This window comes from Orcinus orca, chromosome 18 (genome assembly GCF_937001465.1).
Source record: "Orcinus orca chromosome 18, mOrcOrc1.1, whole genome shotgun sequence".
NCBI lineage: Eukaryota > Metazoa > Chordata > Mammalia > Artiodactyla > Delphinidae > Orcinus > Orcinus orca.
Genome location: NC_064576.1, coordinates 15,752,171 through 15,778,845, shown reverse-complemented (window position 1 = coordinate 15,778,845; position 26,675 = coordinate 15,752,171). Strand labels below are relative to the sequence as shown.

The 26,675-nt window shown below is 38.6% G+C and overlaps 1 protein-coding gene across 1 annotated transcript in view; it reads left to right on the top strand.

Moving 5' to 3' along the window:
- The window catches only part of GPC6 (glypican 6), a 1,088,996-nt gene that overhangs the window by 528,854 nt on the left and 533,467 nt on the right, over positions 1–26,675 (top strand). Inside the window, exon 3 of the mRNA XM_049701023.1 lies at positions 8,438–8,829. Within this exon, the coding sequence (XP_049556980.1) occupies positions 8,438–8,829 (392 nt within the window). The remainder of the gene's footprint in view (positions 1–8,437; positions 8,830–26,675) is intronic.

The following is a 26,675-nucleotide window of genomic DNA, read 5'->3' as shown; positions in this document are numbered from 1 at the left end:
AAAGGACTTTGTTGCAAGATATTGGTTATTTTTAACAAATACTCATGATTGTAAACTGATGACTTTTCATTAAAATTTTCTTCATGGAAAAGTCTAGTCAACTTGATTAGATACCTTGGAAGAATATAGAATGGTGGTATCCAGTTGAGCTGAATAATGTGTTTAAAAATGCATTTACTGTATCCTAAGTTTTGGGGCATTTTTTTTCCTGACTTATTGGTTAGAAGTATTTCCCCAGAACTCTTACGTTTCTACTTATTTAGATATAGTTTATAAGAATTTCCGACATACAATGGGAGTAATGTAGTGAAAATAACCTTTGGATTAATATAGCAAACAACTTTTGACTTCTGTATTGTAACATTTTAAACAACTGATATATTTATTATTTTTTGAAAATAATTCTCCTAGATTTATTATGAGCATTTTATTTTGTTGTAGGGCCTTGTACGATCTTAAAAGATTATTTAAATTTTTATTTTCATTAATTATCATGAAAAGAAATTTGGAAAAGAAAATTGTATTATTTTTTTAACCTTAACCTAGTATCAGAGGAGAGTGTTATTTTTTCTTTTCCTTTTTCATTTTTATACTGTCTATTTTACATTCCAGGTTTATTGTAAGATTTTCTCCTCATGAAAATCTCCAGGGACTCATTAAACCACAATCTTAGAAAAATTTAGGGTGTCTACTTTAAAATCACTAAAGTCACCTAAATCCTCTAAATCATTTAAGTGATTTAAGAATTTACTTTTGGATTTTAGTTACCTCACAGGGGAATATAAAGAGATGAACAGGCTGCAGGGCTGTCAGAGCAAATTTTAACATATAAGATAAAATAATGGAGGAAAGAACTTTTATTCTACTACTAAGAGATAACAGACTAATAATTAAATTGCCTTCCTACTTATAAGAATTCAAAGGCATAATACATTCTGTTTGATTAATTTATCTTAAAACATTTCACTTAGGATTTTTTTTTTTTTTTTTTTTTTTTGCGGTGCACGGGCCTCTCACTGTTGTGGCCTGTCCCGTTGCGGAGCACAGGCTCCGGACGCGCAGGCTCAGCGGCCATGGCTCACGGGCCCAGCCGCTCCGCGGCATGTGGGATCTTCCCGGACTGGGGCACGAACCCGTGTCCCCTGCATCGGCAGGCGGACTCTCAACCACTGCGCCACCAGGGAAGCCCTCACTTAGGATTTTGACCCTTTATGCCAGGGATTGGCAAAGCTTTTTGGTAAAGGGCTGGATATTAAATATTTGGAGCATTTTGTTCCCATATTCTTTGCCATTGTTGGTTTATATTTTGCTTGTTTGAATTTATTCAAATGTTTAAATGTATTTGTTGATAATATATACATGTTATTATAAAACAATATCTACAATATATGTGTATATATATGTTATAAAATGGGACATATATAAAGTCAAATATTTTTAGCATCCTTTTGCATACCAGTCACTGTTCTGTGCACTGTAGCTGTAATCACAGGTTCGGTCACTGATTTTCTTCTAGTGGAAGCCACTCCTTTGAGGAAGATATACCAACCCTAGGGATTTGCATGTGCTCTCCAGTTTCAGTTATCTACATTAGCTAATTAGTATTAGTGGAAAAATAATCACACATGAAAATTATTTTTAAAAGATAATTTAGATGTGATTTTAGAATGCACTTTGCAATTTATATTTAAGTATGGTTTTACCCAGTGTCCCAAGAGTTTATTATACTTCTCATTAATTATTCAAATCACAGTGTGAAAATTGGACTTCGTGTAAAGTACAAAGCTGCCCTGCTGTCCTATTGTCTCTTAGAACTCACCCTGTCAGCAGTGGTTTGGAGCTCTGGGTCGTGCACCAGTTTAGTGGTCTAGGGCAACTTGCTTAACATTTCTGGGCCTCAATTTCCTCATCTGCAGTTTGATTATAATAATCCCTCAAACAGGAAATCTGTAGATTACTACTGTTAACTCACTTTGAAATTATATAGGCTTCTATTAATTCCTGGGATGAACTGAGTGACTAAATCATAATGCGTATTATAACATAATAAACATCTATGAAAACATACACACACACAGAGCAAGAGAAAGTATGAATTAAGAGATAAAGAAGGGGCAAATCACAAATGAAGTTTTGCTTACAGCAACTTCGTCTCAATAATTACGGATTCTGATTTCTCCCTTGTTGAATAAATTGTTATTTTGAAAATCATTTTATTTAATTTCAACCCCATAATTTTTAAAAATGCCTACTGAGGGTCTGTTTCTTACACAAAAACGCAACTGATGTTTAAGAAAAACTACAAAGATGATATAATAGGATATCTATTCAAAATAGTTCTCCTCTTTCCCTGACATAATTATTTAACCTGAATAATGACGAAATAAAACGTGGCAGTGTCTTGCTCACTGAAAACAACAGAGTTCCAAACTGTGTTTAGTTGACCAGCTATTGGATGGAAGGAGGCTTCGGTGCAGTGTAGGAGACAGGGTGGTTTAAGAGTTAACTCATGCGAGCCACTGCCTAAGTGAAGCATGCGAGTGAATGTGAATGCAGGCAGCTTGGTGAGATCGTGGGCCGTGGGGTTAAGGCCCAGCAGGACCAGCAGCAGGAGAGGCAGCAGTGAAACCAGGCAAAGCATGGCTCAGAACAGGCGGAGATGTCCAGAGAGGAAGCGAGGGTCTGGTAGAGCCGTCTTGACAACCACCATACTTTTAAGCAGAGGCCACAGGGCATTGTACTGTAGATGCACATGACCATGGAGCATGGGAGGATGTGAATGTTTATATATTTATAAATGCATGACTTTGGAGGATGACAGTAGAGCACATCAGTTATGTCTGCTCTAAGATGTGGTTGTAGCATCTCTCTCCCACAGTGATTACTGTCTATGAGGAGCCTGGTCCACGTGGAGTCAGGATGTATTTCACTGGGTGTTCATGTTCACCATCTATTTGTTCGTTCACTAGTCACCACGTTTTAAGGCCCTACCCTGTGATAGGCACCATCCAGGAAATGGTAGTATTGGTCACCAGCAGTCTTACCTGTGAACAGGATGTGTGTTTCAGCTCCTTTCACTTAAAGCACACACAGCTCCTCAAGTTCATCTTGTAAATAAATTGCGAGGCTGATGAGGTCTAGAAATGTGCTGGCTTTTTCTTGGAATGTTTTGATAGCCTCTTTCTAGGCTTCTGGAATTTATCAGTAGAAGGGTGGTGCTCAGTGGGTAGGGTGAGTGTGATTTTGTCCCCCTTGGGGACATGTGATAATGTCTGCAGACAATTTTGTCATCACTACTGGAGAAAGGATGTGCCAATACCATGTAGTAGGTGGAAGCCAGGAATGCTACTTATTATCTTACAATGCACAGGACAGACACCCAACAACGACTGTCCAGCCTAGGGAATTCCTGGTGGTCCAGTGGTTAGGACTCCGTGATTTCACTCTGAGGGCCTGAGTTCAATCCCTGGTTGGGGAACTAAGATCCCACAAGCCGCATGGTGGGGCAAAAATAATAATAATAAATTAAAAAAAATTTTTTTAATTTTAAAAATTTAAAAAAAAAGATTGTCCAAGGAATAGATACGCAGACGTAGAGAATGGACTTGAGGACATGCAGAGGGGGAAGGGTAAGCTGGGACGAAGTGAGAGAGTAGCATTGACATATATACACTACCAAATGTAAAATAGATAGCTAGTGGGAAGCAGCCGCATAGCACAGGGAGATCAGCTCGGTGCTTTGTGACCACCTAGAGGCGTGGGATAGGCAGAGTGGGAGGGAGGGAGACGCAAGAGGGAGGGGATATGGGGATATATGTATATGTGTAGCTGATTCACTTTGTTATACAGCAGAAACTAACACACCGTTGTAAAGCAGTTATACTCCAATAAAGATGTTTAAAAAATAAGATAAAATAAAGTAAAATAAAATAATTTAAAAAAAGATTGTCCAGCTCAAAACGTCAACAGTGCTGAGGCAGAGACCCCTGATGTAGAAGACTGGCATCCAGCTGCCCATTCCACATAAGCCATGACCTGCCAAGGGTGACATTGCATGTGGCAAGGACTCCCTGTGCAGCACCAATCTTCTTATAGAGTCTCAGCGTCTGGGGAGTGGGGAGAAGTGGGTCATTTAGGGACCATGTGTAAGTCTACCAGAGAAGAGAGTAAATGGCGCTGGGGTTCTTCTTCCTCCTTATCCCAGCATTTCCCTGCTGGTCACATCAGGTTATGATGTAAGCAAGGGGACTTTGAAAGGAGAAGTCATCTCAGAAGATATACTTGAAAGCTGACAGGTGTGTGCAGAGGGAAGGACTCTGCTAGTCACTTAACCTTGAAAAGGGCCTGGGTCGGGGGCAGGGTGGTAGCTTTCCTGTGTCTATGAAACATAGTCCTTATAGGATACCAGCTTTCTGAATCATTTACCCTCCATGCCAGCAACTTGAGGTTTTTCCTTAGCCAGAGCTTGGGTTCTGGGCTGGCTGAACTGATTTAGCATGCTTTTGTGGAGAGGATGACAGAAAGAAAGAGATTACGAGAGTAACACACTCAACACAAATATGTGGGTTTAGGGAAGCAAATTGACTCTACCTGCTTCCCCTGGTGAGACAGATGCTGTCTGTGATCATGCATAGATACAGTCTCCACTGACACCAGTGACCAAAGCTTTTCTTTCACTGGGTTCTGGGATGATGTGGATTTATACCACCATCTGAAACATTCATTTTAAATGACCTTTCAGTGAGAAGTGTTTTGGAGAGCACGAGAATAGAATAGGAAGATGCTACAATTTCTAGGTTAATGCTAAACAGTGCTTGATCCAGTTGCCATGCCCAGTCCCCCTACGATAATATTAACTAGATAATACTTCCAGCTTAAACGGGCCAAGCTTTTGCTGTTTTGTGCGGACTGCGGATTCCTTGAGAGCCCTTAGTCTGCCTTTCTCTTCGGGCTTGCACCTCCCCTTGGTCCTGTGTGCACCTTACATTTTGAGGCATTCATTTGGAGGCTTTATTTGAAGCCTTTCTCAGATATCCTTAGGGTACCTTTTGCCTCCTAGGAGGACGCCTTAAGAGGTGTCTCCAAGCGATCAGTGGCATGCATAGACTTTCTTTTTGCTTTTGGAACAGTGGTGGTTTTTATCTACAAGATTGTTCTCCCACTTGGGGCAGCCTGCCCCGCAGCAAACAGATGTTCACATCCAGATCTCCCCTCTAGATGAATAAAATCCTCCCAGAGGCTACTGCTGCTGGAAGGAATTCTTTTTTGCATCTATAAACCATAAATGAGCCCTAAGCAACCATCTGTGATGTATATTTTGTGATTGGGGAAGGAAAAAATTTTTTAAAACATCTTCATCTGCCAAACTCTTACACATGAGAATTTTTGTTGACTGAAGCCTTTATCCACTGTGAGCTTTGACCTCCCATTAAGCAAAGGGTTAGATTGAGGGGTTTTGTTTGTTTGTTTCTTGTTATATGGCTCTTCAATTTTATTCTCTATGCTGTTTGGGCATAATACTTTCTCAGCAAAATGGGTGTGATAACTGTCTTCCAAATCCCCATCTTGTTTGGTTTGCTGAGACAGTTTTCATCCAAGCATAAAATACTTTGTTCAAAGAGTCACAGTTCAAAAGGTGGAAGTTTAAGTCTGTGGGCATGCTAAAAATGAAATGAGAATACTTATGTTTTGGAGGACATTAGTTTTGCCTCACTACCTTGGATTCCCATCTTTCATAAGATCTAAGATCAATGTACTTGAGGGTACCAGCATTTTTCGTAATTGCCTAATGCATTAACATCCTTCAATACCAAGTATTAACTTTGACTGTGAGATCACTAAACCGTATAATGATTTTGAACATGGAATAATAACTTGACTTTTGAGGACCACTGAAGCTAAGAGCAAACTTTTGAGACAATGACATACCCTTAAACACAAATTTAATCCTGGAATCTAATAATAAAATGTTTCTTGAGCCATATTTATGGAAATCTGATAACTTAGTTTCTATATTCAATTATGATACTAATTTAGGCATAAAGACACAAACCACAAAGCACAGTGAGTGGGCAATCTGATTTTAACTCTTCAGCTATAAAATGGTCATAAGCCTAATATTTAATTTTCCCCGTGTCAGGAGAGGAAAAGTCTAGGAATGTTACCTTCTGTAAAAGAAAAAACAAAATTTTCATCGCTGCGGAGAAGGATTTATACCTGAAATCTTTGGAGAACAATGAGAACCAGAAGATTTTTCTTTTTTTTTTTTTTTTTTCTCTTGCAAATCCAGATCACACTACTGATTACTGACATTCATTGCTGAAGGCAGTACTCTGTATTCAGTAAATTAAGCTTTTATTTCAGAGTCCAACAAAATAATTGACCTCAAAAAGAAGATAAATGAATAGGCTATCCTGAGCTCGTGATGAAAATCTACTTTCCAGTCTCATTATATTAGTATTTTTCAATTCGGTGATTTTTCCATTCTTTCATAGTTTCTTTCACAATTATAACACCTTTCACTCTGCTCCTATATGAACAAGGCCAAGCTATTTTCATCCTTGGTTTCAAGACTGAAAGGTTTTACTATGCTATTTTTATGCTTTGTTATTAATATTAATAATTTAATATAGTTTCCATTTTAGGATAAGTTACTAGTAAATTTCTGAAAAACTTCTGAAATGTTTCTTATTTCATAAAATCATAAATAACATAGACATATAGCATATATAAATATTTTGATTAATTAATCCTTTGACAGTTTTGAACATTTTTGCCCTAAGTGATTTTCCTTAATGAATCCTCGAAGATTAGGGAGGTTTAAAACTATTTAGCCTGATTTTTACATTTGGGAAAAATTAAAATAAGAACTATTTGGTGCCTTGAACAAGATTACACAGGGGTGATAAGCCATGACTTTCAGATAATCCCTCAGTTTTTGCTACCAGTGTAGCAACATAATTTCTGTATTTAAGAAAAAAAAAAGTATTCTTTCGTAGTAAGAGGATAAACATTGAACAGAGTCCTTTTTAAGATTTAGTGTATTGGTTTTATTGGAAAACAAATACAAAATAATCACCACTATAGACACCATTTCATCAAGACAGTGATTCAATGCTATATTATTTGGAATTGAAGTAGTTAAATCAAGTGCTTCTTCAGGCACCTTCTGATAAAGACAAAATTAGGTGTAGCTTCCATAGAATTCATAGAGACGGTCATTGCTTTTTCTCTTCTGCATCTCAGGAAAAGAATCCCACAAGCCCCTAGAAAAAAGAAGAGGTTTTTATTTGATTCCTACTGGGATTCCTTGAGGTATCCAGGACTTGCTTTTTCCCCGGCTTTAACTGAGAGGGGCCGTAGCTTCTGGGAATAAAAGGGAACTGTAGGAGGTAAAGCAGAATTACTCTGTTGTTGGTAACTTGGATTTACAGACTCAGAAGAATGATCTTTCCATAGCCTTTTTCCCACCCCCAGTCACATTCTCTGAATGGGATAAAACTTGAGCTTGCTCTACCCAGGCTCATTTGTGCAAATGGATAAGTATCATACACATATGCACTGCGTCTTGAGGGAGACTAATATGAGGACCTACCAGTACCCAGGGACGTTGTTTTTGCCATCCTATTTTTTTGCCTACTACTACTCCCAGAAACACTCAAGCGCTACTGCAGGATGGAAGAGGTCATTTCTTGGTAGACACTTTTTCATTTAGAACCTCTTAACCAGAAAGCCCAAATACCTATATTTTATTCAAGTGCTACAAAATGATAGTAATAGCATATGATGATAATGCATGGTACTTCATAACTTTCTTATGCATTATGGCAGCCTAAATTATGTTTACTATAGCCTTGGCTTTAAGTGCATTTAATTGCATTATGAATCTCTAAACACTGATAATTGATTGCTATATATAGCAACTACAAAGAGTCCAAATATTACATTAATTTGAATATCCCATTTATGAACTTTTCCAAATAAAAGCAATTTAATTGAATTTGGTGGTAGAACAGATTTGTAAATAGACTGGAGCAAATGTTTTTATCACTTATGCATTTATTATTGTATTAATGACAATATTTAGCCACATATTCTGATTTGAGTTAATATGAAACCATAGGATTTTCTAAAATTAACAATAAATGGAAATATAATTGAACCTTTTTGGAGGAGTATTAAATGGTAAATTCCTAATGTTAATGGATGTTCTTTCAGACAGAATCCCATGATCTTCTGTTTTCTTTGACTCAGAGAAGATCACAGATGTAGGTCAAATCTCACTTAAAATACTATCAGTTCATTGATACCTTAATCACAGGATACATTTTTTTTTCTGTGAAAATAACCATTAGAAGCAGTTGTTTTTAAGGTAAGTAGATGTCTTGGACTTCCTAGATCTTGCTAATTTATGACTGCTTACTTGTTTTATCTGCAGAATTTTTCCGAGAGCTTCTGGAAAATGCAGAGAAGTCACTAAATGATATGTTTGTACGGACCTATGGCATGCTGTACATGCAGAATTCAGAAGTGTTCCAGGACCTCTTCACAGAGCTAAAAAGATACTACACTGGGGGCAATGTGAATCTGGAGGAGATGCTCAATGACTTCTGGGCTCGGCTCCTGGAACGAATGTTTCAGCTGATCAACCCACAGTATCACTTCAGCGAGGACTACTTGGAGTGCGTGAGCAAATACACAGACCAGCTGAAGCCATTCGGAGATGTTCCCCGAAAGCTGAAAATTCAGGTCACTCGCGCCTTCATTGCTGCTCGGACATTTGTCCAGGGGCTGACCGTGGGCAGAGAAGTTGCAAATCGAGTTTCCAAGGTAATTGAAAATCTACTGTCTTTCTAATTGGCCTTTCTCATTTTTTGTTTGTTTGTTTGTTTTTAAAACCAACATTTAAAAAAGAAATTCAAGGTAAAAGTTCTCACTTACAGTGGTTCTTGCTCTTAGAGAAATCAGTTAAATGTTAAAGCTTAATTCTTTGTGTGAGAGAAGCCAGGATTGTGTGGTTTGAAACATAATGTCAATATTTATCAGCAATTCAGCAGAGAAGCTTTTATCAAAAAATGCACGAAAACAGGTGTCTTGTAACCATGACCACCTGGCATTTCTGATCAGTTTTAAGGATGATAAATACTCATGAAGCAGTCCATCCGGAGGTTATAATCCTCTAGGAAGTCCCAAGGAGACAGTCTTATGGCGCTGGCAAGTGGAGGCAAGTTGTTGCTCCGAACACCAGCACCTGGCATTTCTTCTTCTTCATCACCCTTGTCAAAGTGGCCGAATTCCTTACTAGTAAAAGAAGAGCTGACACCTGTAGAACTGGACTAGGGACGACTAATGAACGCAAAGTGTAGAATCTGGCGGAGAATTCTTTTTGTTATCCATTATCTTTGCAATTCAATGCCGTGTATTGCGTTGGGCTTATGAGAAAGATAAATCACTAACACACGTCTGTGCCGTTCCTTGAGGATGTCTCTAAACCTTTACTGCACGGGTTTTTTTTTTTTCCACTGCTGTTTTTAAAACGTTGAGTGTTTCCTGTGTAGAGGATATATGCCTTCGTTTAAATTCTTCCTTGACATTCAGCTGCTCTTATGAGATGAGCTTGCCCATTTATGAGGGCAGTCCAACAAGTAAACTGAAAGATGATTACTTTAAGAGGTGAAGTTAAAACAACAGATAACAGAAGTCTGGTATTATGTCACCCCAAGAAGGTCATGTTTGTACAAAGATTATTGATAAATATTACTTTCTAACTGCAGGGTCGTGCCAAAGAGCCATATATTTTTTATAACTATTAGTACCATCCTGGCATGTTTCTTTTTTCCCCACTTTAATCTCCTCAGTATTTACATCTTGGTATCAAGATGTATATACCCTTAAAAATGTTTCTCTGTGGCTCTGTTTGTAAAATTCATAGCAATCCATTTTTTTAATTATCAATTCTTAAAAAGTTTACTTGAGCATATGGAAAGATGATTTGGAAGAACGCTTTGATGAGGATAAATACAAGGGATTTAATAATATAAAGGGCCTATAACTTTGATGTTAAAAACAATTTTTTTATTGAAAATCAACAATATTCTAGATACCAAAGGAAATAGAACCCCAAAAGGGGATTAATAAGGAGTTGGCCAGGTGGAGTAATAAGAGGAAATATGATTATCTGGGAAAGTCTGTGAAATATAAATAGATATAAGAAATAAATATATATTTCATATATTCTTGAGAGAGAGATTTTGTTTAAAAAAAAGCTTAGTCACAGTGACTTCAAATTGAAGTCTTTGCTTTTATTGAAGAATGAGAAACGTGAGGTAAGAGATTCAAGGCATGGATTAATATATACAATATTCCTGATTGTTTATGTAGAATCTGCCTGAGTGTGAATAATGATTAGGTGCATATATTTTGGTCCGGGGAGGTCTCAGTGAGGTAAGAGAATATTTTCTATCAAAGCATCTAAAAAGCCAGAGGAGAGGTTGCTGCTGACTGACTGACTGTCTCTCCTGTATCTCAGAGGATGGCATTAACAACAGCCCGGAAATGGTACCTCCCCTTTGTCATTCCCTGACTGTCTTATTCTGAGGTCTTTGTGTACCAAAATCTAACGTGTCCAGCTTCATGGTAAAGGTTGATATCATGGACCAACCATCAGTAGAGTATGACCTTTAGTTTTTTACCAGATGTGAGGAGAGATATACTCAGCAACCCTGAGATCTTTCTTCCCTTGATTTCTTCATGACCAACATTCATTTGCAGAACAGCTGCTGTGGGTTTGCAATGTAGTTTGTGGTCGTGTAACTATGAATGTTTACTGTTCTATGCAGATATTAGCTTTTCTGACCTGAGTTTCATTAGCCCTAACCTACTCAAATCATAAATCCCATGCTGACATCTGGTCACTGTCTTCTAGTGGGTGGATGGATGGATGGATGGATGGATGGATGGATGGATGGGTGGATGGATGGATGGAGAGAGGGGGAGAGAGAGAGAGAGAGAGTTGGATGTGGATATATAGCCTTGGTTTAAAAGAAGAAGCTAAGCAATTTTTTCTCAAATAATTTACGACTCAGGGATTTAAGTATTTTATCAGTGAACTTTCTCATCTAATGATTACCAGATGGTCTGTAGCTGACTAAATCAGATACAGATCTGCTAGTGCCATTTGGGTGCTTATGACGATGACTTACGGCACCCAAACCATTCTCTGTGATAAGAATAAAATATTACAAGACTAACTATATTAAGAGGAGAAGCAAGAATTGTGTTGGACGTTTAGCCCTTCATATATCAGAAGTTTCCCTGTTGTCTGTTAGTGAGTTAGAATTTGTGAAATGACTGCAGAAGAGTTAAGGAATTCAAGGCAAAATTCCCAAATAGCGATCCACAAACTTCCTTATCTCCTGCACCTTGGCTTGGGGGATATTTTTTTCCTTCAGTTTCTCTCTTCTCTTGCAGTGGCTTCTTAAATCTAGGAAGGCATCATTAATAGCTTCTAATTAACTGTTCTGACGGGAAAATTTAGCTCTTTGGCAAAACACAGCAGTTTGACACAAATGTTTTGACACAACGTTTGGGGAATTTCCTTACCAGAAAAATGGAGGACTAATTTGTCAACGTCAACATAACTATTTTTAAAACTTACTCTTGCCATCTCAGATACGAACATTGTCTTTTTCCAGGCTTTGGATGGAGCAAGTTAATTTTAAATAACGATTTGAAAATACCTGTGCTATTGAATACATGCATATCTTAAAATTGCAACTCTACCCCTGGACATACTGCTTCACATGTGTACAGATATATGTGTAGGATTCATAGTAGCCTTTTTACAATAACATAAAAAGTAGAAATATCACAAGTATCCCATCTGCATAAATGGTGATCTCTTCACACCATGATATCCTATGGAGCATTGAAAATAAGTGAATTCTAGCCACAGGGATGGATGAATCAATTGCAGAAATCTCATTTTGAGATTAAAAAATAAATAAAATCACCAAAGAATATATACCATTTATATAAAGTTTAAAAATGTAAAACTAAGCAATACATCATTTAGGAATTAAAATACAATATATGTGGTAAAACTCTGAAGAAAACTTTAAAATGTTAAACACAAACATCAGATGGTAATTACCTCTAAGGATTAGGTTTGGAGGTATTATAAAGGAGAGATATTCAGAGGTTTCCACAGTTATCAGTAACATACTGTTTCTTAAGCTCTGTGCTGTGTGTGTGTGTGTGTGCAGGTTTAAAATTTTTTTAATGAAAGAGATTAAAATGGGAGAGACTTCACCGTTGTTCATCTATGATTCTTTCCATCTCTGTAGATATGATCAAGTCCCTGAGCTAGCCTCAGTGATTTATCAGACTTACTGCTGTTTGTGGATTTGACCATTTACTTTCCATGTTCCATCCCATACTAAATGATACCAAGTAGGCGTGGGAGACAAAGCTCTAAAGTGAACATAAAAGCACATTTTGATAATATAGTGGTCTTGAGAGAAAGGATTCAGGCTATTTTCTTTAGCACGGTCCCTTTTTTAAAGCACCACCTTTACCCCCTATATATACCCATTCGTGAATGGGAACTTGGGTGCCAGCAGTCCCTCTGAGGCTTGCCTAGCACTGTGACGAACAGAAAGAAGGCTGAGTAGAGATAGTAACAGTTGTCTGCTTAGACTGAGCCTCCATTTTTCATCATGAAGGCAAGTGACTTAAGTGTCTTCACTGGTCCATCTTGATTCCATTTAAACAAAGAAGACATGACTTTCATATCTTTTTGCTTTAATAAAAGTGACTTCTATGAGGAAAATCTGTAAATTGTGTCAGTAGCAACCACTTCAACTATGAAAATCATGTCATGGATTCATTCCAGACAAATTAGGTAGGTAATGGAATTGGAATCCATAGAACCTGAACTATTGCCAGATACTGTCATTTATCTCTATCTATGTATCTATCTATCTGTCTGTCTAACTATTTTCTGTCTATTTTCTTATCTAAATTATTTCTGCCTTGTGGGTCGTGACTTTGAAAAGAATGTCTGGCTTTCGTAAGACCAGAATATTTGTATCAACAGTCACCTGCCTATGTCTGCTACCCATAATAGTATCTTTGCATGGAGAGCCTCTTAACTGGTCCATCCAGCTGAGTAAACAGTCTTGAATTAACAGTGTGTGCCTAGAAAGCAATAAGCAGAGAGTCAATTTTCAATAAATGTAGTTGATAAATTATGAGGCTGAAAAAATTTATCATCAAATTTGATGAAATGAAGCCTATGAAATACATCCATTCAGAACATTCTCTGATCAAAATGGAAAACCATTCTGAAGAATTTGCCATGGATATAGTTTACAAGGGAAATGATATTCTATTTAGCTGTTTGCTTCTGAGATAGAATTTAATATATAAACGAAGACCACCTGTTGTACCTGTCACCTGAATGATTTGTTTTGCTCCTTCTGTGGTGATCTTTTTTTTTTTTTTTTTGTGGTGATCTTTTGATTGGAGTTAATTTTTTTAGAGTCATCCAGAAATGAAAAAGGCCATGAAGAGGCCTTAGGTGAATGAAAGCTTTTTTATTTCTTTTGTGGTCAGTGTATTCTCTTCTGTAATTGATGATTATCCAGTGTAGGTTAGTTCAATAACATACAATGTTAGGAAGAATAGGTAAACCTTTTGAAATGATCAATAATACGTTTATAACTTTTAAGTCAGCATAAATAAAATATGCTTGCTGTTTTATGATGATGGTGTGGACATTATATTATATTTAGAAAGCACTTTGCCATCAATAAATAATATCATGATAAAAAATAGTAACAAAATAACATTAGTACAAGAGGCCAAAACAACAAAAATAGCTTATTAATATAATTCATTGGAAACGTATGAATTTTACCATGGTCCAGATGCAGTGATAAGCCCTGGAGATCACAAGAGTGTGAGGAAGTCCAGGTTTCAGCGGAAGAAAAGAGCCTCTACCCTGAAATGTAGCATATGGTGTTCTACAGAGGACTCCAGAGAACTAAGAGCTGAGGTCCCATTTTGATGAAAAAAATTTGGTTACTTTGATTAAAACAATGAATGAAATCTTTGTTACTAATTTTAAGTTCTTTTGCAGAATGCCTAGCTTTGGTGTGTAATTTTGGAAAATAGTTAAGAGAGTGAAAATTGAGGAGAATGAAGCCATTTATTTCCAGTGCATTAAAAGCTATTTGTGTATCCTTTCTTTTTAGCCTTTTTGTAGCTTATGTCTGTTTCTAATAACCTATGCCTGTTAGGCTATTTTATTTAAAATTATACTATCTTTTGGAATTCCATTAAAATGAGTACATTTCTCCCCATTGAACCTAGGTTTGAAGTTTCATTCATAATGAAAGGAGAAGGTAAGGGGTATGTCAATGTAACATAGCAGGAACAAGTTTGGGAACCACAGTTATGAACATACCTAACAGGTGTAATCTTTCTCTCCCCTACAGTCCAAGATGGGTGGTTATAATAGCTCAACAGTCATTTGATCCAAATGTGGATTTTTGTAAAAGTGGAGCCATTGTGGCAGTTTAGCTCATGCCTCATCGATAAGCATTAGTTCCGTGTGTTTTATACGTCAAGTACTGTTGATAAGTTCTTAAGATACAAAGACTAAGCAAATTAAAGTACTTGCAAGTACTAATTGGGAGAGAGACAGAAACAAATAATGTCAATATCTAATGTGAGCATTCTGCAGTAGATGTTTTGGGAACAGATAGAGGCACCTAGCTTAACCTTGGAGTGCAGGGAAACTTTCAGGGATATAGATGCCGAATGATGTGTTGAAGGATGCCTGGGCATTGGGACAGATGACGAGGGCACCTGGCATAGGGGAGGGTGCTTCAGACAGAGGCAACAACTCAGCAGAAGCACAGCGTGAAACCACAGATGTGTGCAGGGAGCTGCAAGCGTGTGGTATTCCTGAGGCATGAAGTACAAGGCAGTGAACAGGCTGAGATAAGACTGGAAAACCTAAAGGAACCCTTGAATAAAAACTGCCTATTTCGCTAATGATTTTGTGCTTGTCTATTTTGCCTGCATAATTCAAAAGTAACCTTTCTATTTTTATTGAAGTGTAGTCAATTTGCAATGTTGTGTTAGTTTCAAGTGTACAGCAAAGTGATTTAGTTATACATACATACATATATATTCTTTTTCAGATTCTTTTCCATTATAGGTTATTACGATATTAAGTAAAGTTCCCTGTACTATACAGTAGGCCTTTGTTGTTTACCTATTTTATATATAGGAGCGTGCATATGTTAATGCCAAACTCTTAATTTATCACCCCCCACTCTCCCCTTTGGTAACCATAAGTTTGTTTTCTATGTCTGTGAGTCTATTTCTGTTTTGTAAATAAGTTCATTTTTATCATTTTTTTAGATTCTACGTATAAGTAATACCATATGATGTCTGTCTTTCTTTGCTTAAAAGCATTCCACTACATTTGAGAGGCAAATGTGCTGAGTACCTGCTATTCGCTGGGCATTGTTCTGTAAGAAACAGGAAATAACAATGAACAGCATTGTCCTTGAGGAAATCACAGTCTATCCAAAAGAGATAGAGGTGTAAAAGTTTCAGTGCGGCACAGGGGATCAGGATGAAGATAGAAGTGTGGGTAAAATGCTATGTGAATCAAGAGAAATGCATGCTTCCCTTTGCCTTGGGAAATTGGAAAAGGCACCTTAGAGTAGGCTATAGTCAGACTTGGACTTACAGAATGAATAGGGTCTTACAGAAGAAGAAAAGATCTAGGGCTTTCTTGCCAGGGACCCAGCAGGTTCAAAGCCATGAGCCACGGAAGGTCCTGTTTTTGTGGAGATGAGGCCAGGAGGTAGATCTGGATCGTATTATTTGAGCTTTATATTTCAAGCTAAGGAATTTGAAGGACACTGCATAGGCCAAGAGGTGATAGCTAAGATTTTTCAAAAGGCAAATATGTGGTCAGATTTTTACTTGTGAAAGATCGTTCATGGAGATGATAAACTGGAGTGGGGGAAACTGATGGTGGGTGCAGGGGTGGAAACTATTGTCATTGACCAGGTGAGCGGTGATGAGACCTGAGTCCAAGCAGGTGGAGTGGAGTGGAGCGTGCATCTGGAGAAACAAAGGAGCAAACAGGCAGGGTATTAATACGGTGTGTCTTCTCAGATTGTTCCCCCAGCACCAAGCACATTTCCTGGCATGCTGTTTGTTCCCATTTAGTAACAGTTGTCTGCCTGCTGACTGGTTTGAGGAGCACCAACACAGAAATGTTTGTTGGCAAAGGACAGTAACATTTAGCTGGAGAAAATAGAGAACGGGATCAGATGAAACATCAGGGAGTATAAATATTTAAAGAGGATACAGTAGGGCTTCCCTGGTGGCGCAGTGGTTGAGAGTCCGCCTGCCGATGCAGGGGACACAGGTTCGTGCCCCGGTCCGGGAAGATCCCACATGCCGCAGAGAGGCTGGGCCCGTGAGCCATGGCCGCTGAGCCTGCGCGTCCGGAGCCTGTGCTCCGCAATGGGAGAGGCCACAGCAGTGAGAGGCCCGCGTACTGCAAAAAAAAAAAAAAAAAAAAGAGGATACAGTAAAGGAAGACAAATGACCCAAAGCATATTGTTCTGAAAGTAGAGGGAGAGAGGCACTCAAGAAATAGGGTAATCAACAGCATCAAATGTCGTGGATAGTCAAATGGGAGGGGCAGAGAACATAGACATTTGATTTGGCCGTAAGGATGCTACTAACTTTAGCAAGTGCAGTTTGACTAGAGTGGTTTTAATTGATTGAGAAGTTAACTCTTCTGCCCCTGTACTTTCTAGAACAGGCTGAACAAAGCATGGTCCATGGACTGGAGCCCATCCATGAGCAGACTGTTACGGTTCTGCAACAAGTACAAAAATTAAAGGCATTTAAAAAACCTTGATAGCAATTTCACATTGCCCCAACATGCAAGACCCCACCAGTTGACTCTTCTTAAATGTTGTTGAACTTGCACGGTGTGTCTCCTGGGCGTGAGGTGAGTCTTAGTTATGCTCTTGAGGATTAGATATCAGGTCGTGACATCCTGGGAAAAATCAAACAGCCAGCCAAAGCCTGTCCAGATCCTTTGAGCCTCAAACAGATAGTTTGAAATGTACTATTCCAGAACAGTGCTAAGGATAGGAAAACAGTGAACGTAAATTGATTGATTCTGTTGGTGTGTTTGAGCTTTTTCCTTCCGTATTCAGCCTCCCTTTACCCCTTTTTGTGCCTCCCTGCCCTAACTTTCTTCCCCTGGGGTGCTTTCTCTACGTTGCCAACCATGATGGGCTCTCATAAATCCACTTTGATTGGCATGTCTGCTGTTTGCCTGTGCCCTGCAAGTACAACAATTCCTCTGGGGCCATGGAAGATGTGGGTGACAAGCAGACGTCTTTGTTACTAATAGGGAACATCCTCGGGTGAAATGTGCCAATTAAGGTACAACACAAATAAAAAAGGACCAAGTTTAAAACTCTAGTGCTGTAACTCAAAGGATGCTGCTTCTAAAATGGCTTCATAAAGAAAAACGGACCTAACAGTTTATCCCAATGTCAGTGCTGACTCTGTTCTTGGATAATTATCTCTGAATGCATGTATGCTTTTTCTACCAGAAGGTTCTGTGAAACAAGGTTTGAACAATAGTCTTGCTGTAATTATTTTCACGTGCAAACGCGCGTTCAGAGTGCTGACAGGAGACGTTGCAGGCTGTGTGATATCATAGCTGAACTTGAAAGTTTGGAGGATTTTTCTTTTATTGTCCCATCTTCGGAGATTCAATGTTACAAGGACATTCCCTGAGGCAATATCAGGCACTGAGGAGGTTTATGAGCCAAGATACACATCAAAAATAATTTTAATAAAGCTTGACAGATATATTGCATTAATAGTGCTGACAGAGAGGAGCAGTACTTATGTAGAGAGTATGACATGTTGGTATTTTTTTTTTAATTGAGGTATTAGGTCATACAGATTTTTGACTGTAAGAAAGACTGGGGGTATGTTATTACATACCATAGATTTTCTCCACTGTTATCTTTGTGATGACAAGCAAGGGTTATTCCCCTTCATGCATATGCTTTATACCTCTCCGTCTTTTTTTTTTTGCGGTACGCAGGCCTCTCACCGTTGTGGCCTCTCCCGTTGCGGAGCACAGGCTCCGGTCGTGCAGGCTCAGCGGCCATGGCTCAGGGGCTCAGCCACTCCGCTGCACGTGGGATCTTCACGGACCGGGGCACGAACCCGTGTCCCCTGCATCGGCAGGCAGACTCTCAACCACTGCGCCACCAGGGAAGCCCTATACCTCTCCGTCTTGATGAGTGATAGTCAGTGTAGACACAATGGGTCAATCCTAGACACCTAGAAAATAGTCATCATCCCAGACAGTATCGAAACTCTACATTTTCCTGTACCTAAATTGGATAACCAAGAGTGAAAATGGACAGTTTAGAGTGTCAGTAATTGGATAATGGTGGCTTTGACCTTTAGAGGTGAGTAAAACTGTAGATGCCCCAAGTTAACATCAGCTGACACTTAAGTGGCTGGCATAAACAGATTTTTAAAGATTCATTTTCATCCTTGCAGGAATATGCTGCATGTCAGAAGTGCCACTGTCATATTTAACACTCAGCAGATAGCAAGATTTTATATGGAAATGTAATCCTCTTCAGTTCATAATGTCTTAAGTCAGGAAGGCAAACTATCCTGTGTTCATCTCGTAGAGGATTTCGGCAATCAAAGAAGGTCATCCATTCAACATTTTAAACTTTCATAAATACAGTCATTACGGAAACATTATTATTCTGCATATCATTCTCATGGTAGGTATAAATATGAGTTTCTCCATAAAGAAATATGTCCGTTTATAAATAATGGGTGTTAAAACGTTCCTCGTTTGCTCTCAGCTTTCTAAAAACACATCCTCTTGCTAAAAATACTTCTAGATGCAAGGCAACATTTATTTCACTGTTTTTCAATGAAAGTGGGCTACATTTAGTCAGAAATAATAGGATTTGATACTGCTTTAAAAATTAGTAGAAACCAAGCGCTCTGCGGAAGTCCTTTCCTCTTAGAGTTCTGTTGCTCAAGTTAAAGGCTGGGCCAAAGAGAATCCAACTGTGCTTGCAATAAAGTGTTTTATTGAAAAGACGAACCTTATGGTATCCTGCAGCATTTGTAGGCAGAAGATAACTGTATAAAATATTTATGTCAGTATTTCCATAAGGAATGAGAAATATCTATTTTGGAGTGGAGAAAAAAAAGTACCCTGGCATTTTGGCTGGGATAGCAGATAGAATACAGATTGAAAGTCTCTCTTGTTTCTTTTCTTTTTTTTAAAGTGTGAAAGTGATAGGGTTTTCCGTAGAAAGTCTGATATACCAATTGTTTAATAAATTATAAAGCCTTTGACTCTCAGCTATCCAGGGTCTCCCTCCTGATCAATTTATAGTTCATCACTTGTTTTGTGATTATGAGAAAAAGGGAATTGGGGAAATGAGATAATCTTGTAAATCACTCAAGCCAAATGAACATTTTTGTCCCTTCAAATTACCAAGAGGGTTCAGATAAAACTGTCACCCTAGCTTAAATCACCTGGATATTTACTTTTTGTTGGTGGTCAGAAAAATAGTATTTTCACATGTTTTTTCTGACTATAAAATCAATATGTGCTCATCCAAAAAGAAAAAAAAAAAGAAAATGTGGAGAGTGCAGAAGAATACAAAGAAGAAAGCAAAGTAATCCTAAATTCCCACTAACCAGTGTCAAAATTTGCATCTCTAGTGTTTTTGTAGCTCTAAAATACTTTTATCTTATGTATTGCTAAATCATGGGGGATACTTAATACTGGGTCCTACTTTTTTCACCTCAATAGCATTTCTATTAAAAAAATCTTACTTTTAAAGATTTATTTTACAATCTAAAGGATTTGCTTGCTGCCGGTATATCTGGGCATCTTTCACAGTAGTCATTCCCTGGACATTCTTTCTAAGAGAAGGAAACAACTGTAGTTTACATGTGTGCACACGTGGGTGTTTAACTCACTCTGCACTCTCAGTGCCAGCCTACTTGGGAGTTTTGTGACTCCCTTATCATGTATTTCACTATTGAAATTTCTTGGTTGATTTATACGTACTCCAGACAGTTACAAGAATTAGAAGCAATTTTTTTGAGGGAACAAAGGTGTAGACATAAGGTAGAGGTAGGAATGAGGCTGATAGAAAAACGTTTATTAGAACTCCCTGACTAATACTTCCCATTGGGCCAAAAGTCACCATCAAAGGCAGACTGCAAACTGGCTTACAGACATGTTCATCTGGGCACACCTTTTTTTTTTTTTTGCCATGCCATGCGGCTTATGGGCTCTTAGTTCCCCAACGAGGGATTGAACCAGGGCCCTAGGCAGTGAAAGCACAGAGTCCTAACCACTGGACCGCCAGGAAATTCTCGGCACAACTTCTTTAAGAGTTTGAATGTTTTAAAATGGGGAAGATTGACATAAATTGTGGATTGCTGCAATTTCTGAAGATATGACCAACCTGGGCCTGTGTTCTGCATGGCAAAATCAGCTGGCGCTAAAGAATATTTACACGGAATTTGTTGTAGCTGGAGAATCCGTGCTGTGGTCTGACTTGGGTCTGATCACTCTTGTGGTTAGGTTGGCCTGATTCTGAAGTCAGTGTGGGCTGCCATCTATCACAGTGTTTGGCTCTTTTTATCACAACAGAGAAATTTTCTCTGTACCTGTGTGGTTTTTTTCGGGTTTTTTGTTTTGTTTTGTCTTGTTTTTATAAATTTATTTATTTTTGGCTGTGTTGTGTCTTCACAGTTGCGTGCGGGCTTTCTCTAGTTGTGGCGAGCAGGGGCTACTCTTGGTTGCGGTGCACAGGCTTCTCATTTGCGGTGGCTTCTCTTATTGCAGAGCACGTACTCTAGGCGCGTGGGCTTCAGTAGTTGTGGTGCACGGGCTCAGTAGTTGTGGCTTGCAGGCTCTAGAGCACAAGCTCAGTAGTTGTGGTGCACGGGCTTAGTTGCTCCACAGCATGTGGGATCTTCCTGGACCAGGGCTCGGACCCGTGTCCCCTGCATTGGCAGGTGGATTCTCAACCACTGCGCCACCAGGGAAGCCCTGTACCTATGTCTTTACTAAAAGCAAAATAAGTGAAAGATGAATAGGGTCTTGTTTCAGGAAAAAATAGTAGGAAGCTTATTTTATTTTTTTGGAAGTATACAATATTCTAACTATTTAATATGCAACTAGTAACTATGATTCAAAAATACAGTCAATTAACTTCACCCATGGTTATTGACTCTGTAGCGTTTGAATTTGCAAACCTTCTTCTAAGCTTTCTATTAGCCATCGCTATGAGCTAAACTTTATTCTTTAATCAAGTAAAAGCAAACCAGCCACTAAAAAAAACCCTGCTATTCCTGACGTTGGGAATCAGAAAAGAATCCTCTCCTTCAACGTCTTCGAGAACGTTCTTATCATGTACGCAGCTAGAAGTTTACTCCTGCTGAAATGGATCTTAGCAAGCAGAGGCCTAGAATTTTTCTGGTCAGTGTCATCATAACATCATCACCATCCTCAAATTCACTTCCTGTCGAATGTAAATGGAATCTAACAGTTATTGAGTGCTTGCCAGCCCTGTAGTAAGTACTTTTCACACACTGGCATTTAATCCTTGCATTAAACCCGTGAGATAGGTACGGTTATTGCATTGCATTTATTGGGTAAGGAACTTGGGATTGAGTGACAAGATACCTATGCTGTAAATCCACACTGCCTCTCCCAGTGCTGAGGCTTTTTTCTGAATACAGCAACCCGGTATAAAACTCCTTGGTCTACGGCAGTGCTGTCCAGTAGGAATAGGATGAAAATCAAATTCAGAATCTTCCGTAAGCACATTAACGTAAAAAGAAACAGGTGAAACCAATTTTAACAATAAATTTTTAACCCAGTATATCCAAAATATTTTCATGTGAATTTATAATCAATACAAAAATTATTAATGAGCTATTTTAATTTTTTGTGTTAAGTCCAAATTTTGGCATGCATTTTATACTTAGAGCAGATGTCAGTTTGAGACTAGTCGTATTTCAAATGCCAGGCTAGTGGCTGATGTAGGGGACGATTCATGTCTAGTTTTAATGCATCCTCCTCCTATTTAAAGCAAAGAATGTTAGGAATTCACACCAGGAAGTCTAAACCCTTGTGGTTGATTATTCATACAGCTCCTCTGGTTATGAGGAAAATAGAGAAAGATTCTGTCTTTTCATAATGCATTTTGGGCCCTGACTGGAACTCTGACATAAATAACAAAGACATTTTATTGAGAGATTTGTTCTCAGTCCCTCAAAGGCTGGCTCTGTATGTGGTACTGCCGTGGCCCCTAAGTGTAATGAGTACCAGAAGATTGTCAGTCATCGTGCCTGAATTAATCTGCGGTTTTCAGTCTGCCCTGGGGAGGTGGAGGAGACTAATTAATGCAGGAGGTGGCAAGCATCTATGGATGTCAGCATCAGTAGTAAACAAAAGAAAGAAATGCCCAACTATTATCACAGGGAGCTCTCTGAGATATTTAATTCTTGAAAAGGGGCCCTAATGCTCATAAAGGTGGCCCATCACTGGATTAAATGACTCAAAACCACATGACTAATTGGTGTCTAGATTTGAGAGGACTTCCACACTTTTTTTTGCGGGGGGGGGGGTGCTTGATAAAGAAGGTACTTTTCAGGTGAAAGCCCCTGAAATATTGGTTCTCGTAGATTTCTCATAAAACCATTTTAGGGCATAGTTTTTTTTTTTTTTAATTAACTGGGAAATTACAATTTTAATCAATTACTATTTGGGTGCACAAAGTGATGCCCTAGGGGTTGACAGAGTTGGCATTCATCCTCCCAAATGGTCTGTCACTGTCAGGGAAGAGCTTATCGAGAGAGGGATCCAACTCAATAATTCCTATTATGTAATTGATACTTTCCTCACCATGCCATGCTGCAAACTGTGATTTGTTAATGGTTTGTTTGTGATACAGAGAATCAGATCAACCTGGCACAGGCAACTGGCTCTGTGGCAGCTACCGTGTTCTGGATCCAGGCTCATCATACCGTAGTGCTAGAGAGCTGACGTTGACTTGCTTTATAATTCTATTCATTAAATTAATTTAGGGTATATAAACTGATTTATTGTGAGATTTAAATTCATTTTCCTCAAGAGAGCCCAGAATATTAGGTTAGCAGTTTTCTGAGCACAACTTTGACTCAGTTTCAGGGGACAGGTAATTTAATGTCAGCATCCCATAATTTTAGCTACACAATATCATTTTCTCTCGACTTTTCACTGCTGAGTCACAAATCTATTCGAAAGCGTACAAGTATGTCAGAGCATTTCCGGTGGAGAGACAGTTCCTGGATGACTTCGGTCTCTCTGAAGCCTCAAATTCCTGGTCTTCATTCCAACATCTATAGTTGCATTTCTTTTTCGATACTCAGCGATCCCACAAACTCAGTATTTAAAACTGAGCTTAATAATTTGGAGCAGAACTCTGTAGCCTCATGGTAGGTCATTTTCTTTCTGCGTTGCTTCCTGTTTGTATTTCTCCCTTTCCATTGCCTCAGTTTCTGCTAAAATCTGAACTCCAATCACATCAAGTGTAGGCTACTGCCCACTCAAGGCAACTTCCCCAGACTTTAGGCTGCATCCCTTCTTTTGGGAATCCTAAGAACATTTCATCAGTGCCATTTTGATTAAGTCACTATCCTGTTCATAAATCCCAGCGGTAAGTGTCAATTTCTCCAATAACCTGGAACGTTTACTAAGTGCTTAGCTCTCTGCTAAGTGTAGACTTGACTTCCAGATCCTCTCATTCAACTTGCTGCCCTGTATCATTAGTCCCAACTCAATTTGTCTGAGCAAATGAATTCAAGCTTTGCCCCACATGAAAGTTTGGGTGACTTTCTCTGCCATTTTCCTTACTCGTCATGCCTTCCTCTCCCCTTCCCATCAAATTATCTCCCTTATTTCATTCAAAACTTGCTAAGACCTACTCATTGCCACTTCTAGTATCCCCAGGAAACTCCTTTCATCCATATCAGTTGTTTTTTTCTTTTACTCGCTTCTTTTCAGAACCTCTGTTCTAAGCTTTTGTCATGTTCTGTGTAGAGTTCTACATATGTTGCTTCAAAGTTTCCATGACATTTTCCTGTGCCATGGGCCTTGTCAACCTGAATATTGTAACTTATCAAAAAAAGGAACATGCCTTCCATCTTTAATGCTCCTTAGAGCAAGCACTACTGCAAGTCGGGTATGGTAGTTGCTGAGTAAAGGTATTACTGCTGGTATATTACTCTTTTCCCTTCTTTAAGTCTTATCATGGTTGGAAGGGGTAATATCCATATGTCATAACATCTCCCACTTTATTGTAAATACTGCCCTGAATATTTCTGATTGTTTTAGAAAAGGATGTACTATGTAGTTCCTTCTAGAATTCTGCCACCTCTCCCCCCAAAATAAACTTAAATACTCAGTGCATGTGGTTACCCGACAGAACTATAGGTCCTTTTTATGCTTGTTGGGACATCCAGGTGGAAAGACATTGTAGACAGCTGAAATATTAAAGACTGAATATAGGCTGAGAAGCCATGCATTCCCTTAGCTGTCGCCTAAATGATGTAGTACCTTGAGGTCTGTGGAAGAGCAATGAATCTTCCTTTGTATTCCAGATTGCCAGAATATCTGTATCATCTAGCTATATGTAGATATAGCTATCTATACTGTTTCCATCCTTACTGGAGCAACTATTATTTTGCTCACATGTTTCCTTTATGTCTTAGAACTCACCTATCCAGAAGCGTACTGACACCATGATCACAATTTAGTTCAGTGAATTATTGGTGGAGAGAAGTGTGGTTTCATAGCCTTTAAGCATCAACATTGCAGATTTCCTTAAAAGTGGTTAAGTTGAAGCGGAAGATGTGCCAGCATGCCGAAATGCTGGGAATATTTCTTACTGTGAGTTATAAGAATTACTAAAGAGAAAGGAAAGAAATAAAGGGAAAATCCACTAATCTCTTTGGTAAAGTGCTCACACTGCACATTTACAATTAAGCTGTTCTGATTTCTGTAATTAAAATAATTTCCTCTGAGAGGCCTTAATAGTTCATGCCCATGTGTAAAAAAATGCTGTTGTCATGAATGAACGATTGAAAGAAAGGTCTTATTCACATGTTTTCGTTCTCATGAGAAATCTTTGAAAACAAACCAGGCATGAAAAAGACAGTCAGTAGGGTTAGCCCAGGGTTGTTTTAGCAATCCATGAGAGGTACCAGCTCATGCATGTATTCATCCGTTCATTCAGCAAACATTTACTGAGCACTAACTCTTTGGCCAGTGCAATGGGTACAGTGATGAATAAGACCTAGCCTCGCCCTAAAAGAACTCCCATTCCAGAGTGGGTACCAGACAGATGAATAGTAGAGGCCAATAAGTGCTAACCAGAGGTATGGGTGGGTGTAAGAATGGAAGTGTTCACTGATACAAGCCCATCCCTTGGAGACATCTACAGCCTTTTAGAAAAGGCCTTAGAGCATTTTATTTTGCCAGTCATGGATGGAATGACAACAGGGGCATACATTTTAATAGATATGAAAATTCAGTGTTTAATTATTGAGAAAATAAAATTGCACAAATAATTAGTATATATGTATTGATTAGGCATAAAGTATACGTTACTATTACTAGGAACATTTTATTGCATGTTACTATATACGTATATAATATGAATACATGTCATACCATAAACATAATATGAATAAAATAGGGGGAAAGTAAAGAGAGGAGAAACTTGATGTAATCCAGAGCTCACTAGAGCAAGCATAGGACACAGCTGGAATTAAATTCTTACTTCGGCCCTAATTAGTTGTCTGAATTACTTCATTTCTTTCCTCCTTGGTGAAATGAATGGGAGAGACTAGACGAAATGCTTTACTGGGAGTGAAATTCCAAGAGTGGCAATTATTAAGGTCATCGATGTATGACCTAGGAAGTAAGATATATACTCAGGACTGCACATCTGGCTGATTAGATCTATGTGGGGAAAAGCTGGTCAAGTAATTCACTAGCAATTCATTGGAAAGTTTTAGGCCATGCCTTATTTAGCATCCCCCTTAGTGGTTTTGAACGTGGCTTTGGAATTTATCTACTACTTCTGGTTGTCACTCTTGTGATTGGGCTCGTCTCTAATTTGGGGGTGACAGTTTATTCTTACAGTGCTAGTTTGTTGCTCTTTTCATAAATCACTTCAAATTCCAAAGACACTGTTGAGCAGCAGGTCACCTGAGTGCTTGATGAGTCTCCGTGGGCCTCCTAGAACTGAACCTCTCCACTGGGCAGATTCAAGCACCTACATCTACTATGCTGCATTTTCTTCCACAACTCATAATTTTAATTTTGGCATTCAAGATATATTTGGTGTTAATGTGTATTACTGCCAAAGATAATGGGTGCCCTGCTGGAGAGATGGCATTTTCACTGTTCTCTATTAAACCCCACACTTGATTGGCAGGTGTGTCCTAGAAAAATTGGCGTAACACCTTGTTAGAGGGTACAGTGTCATCTAACAGTC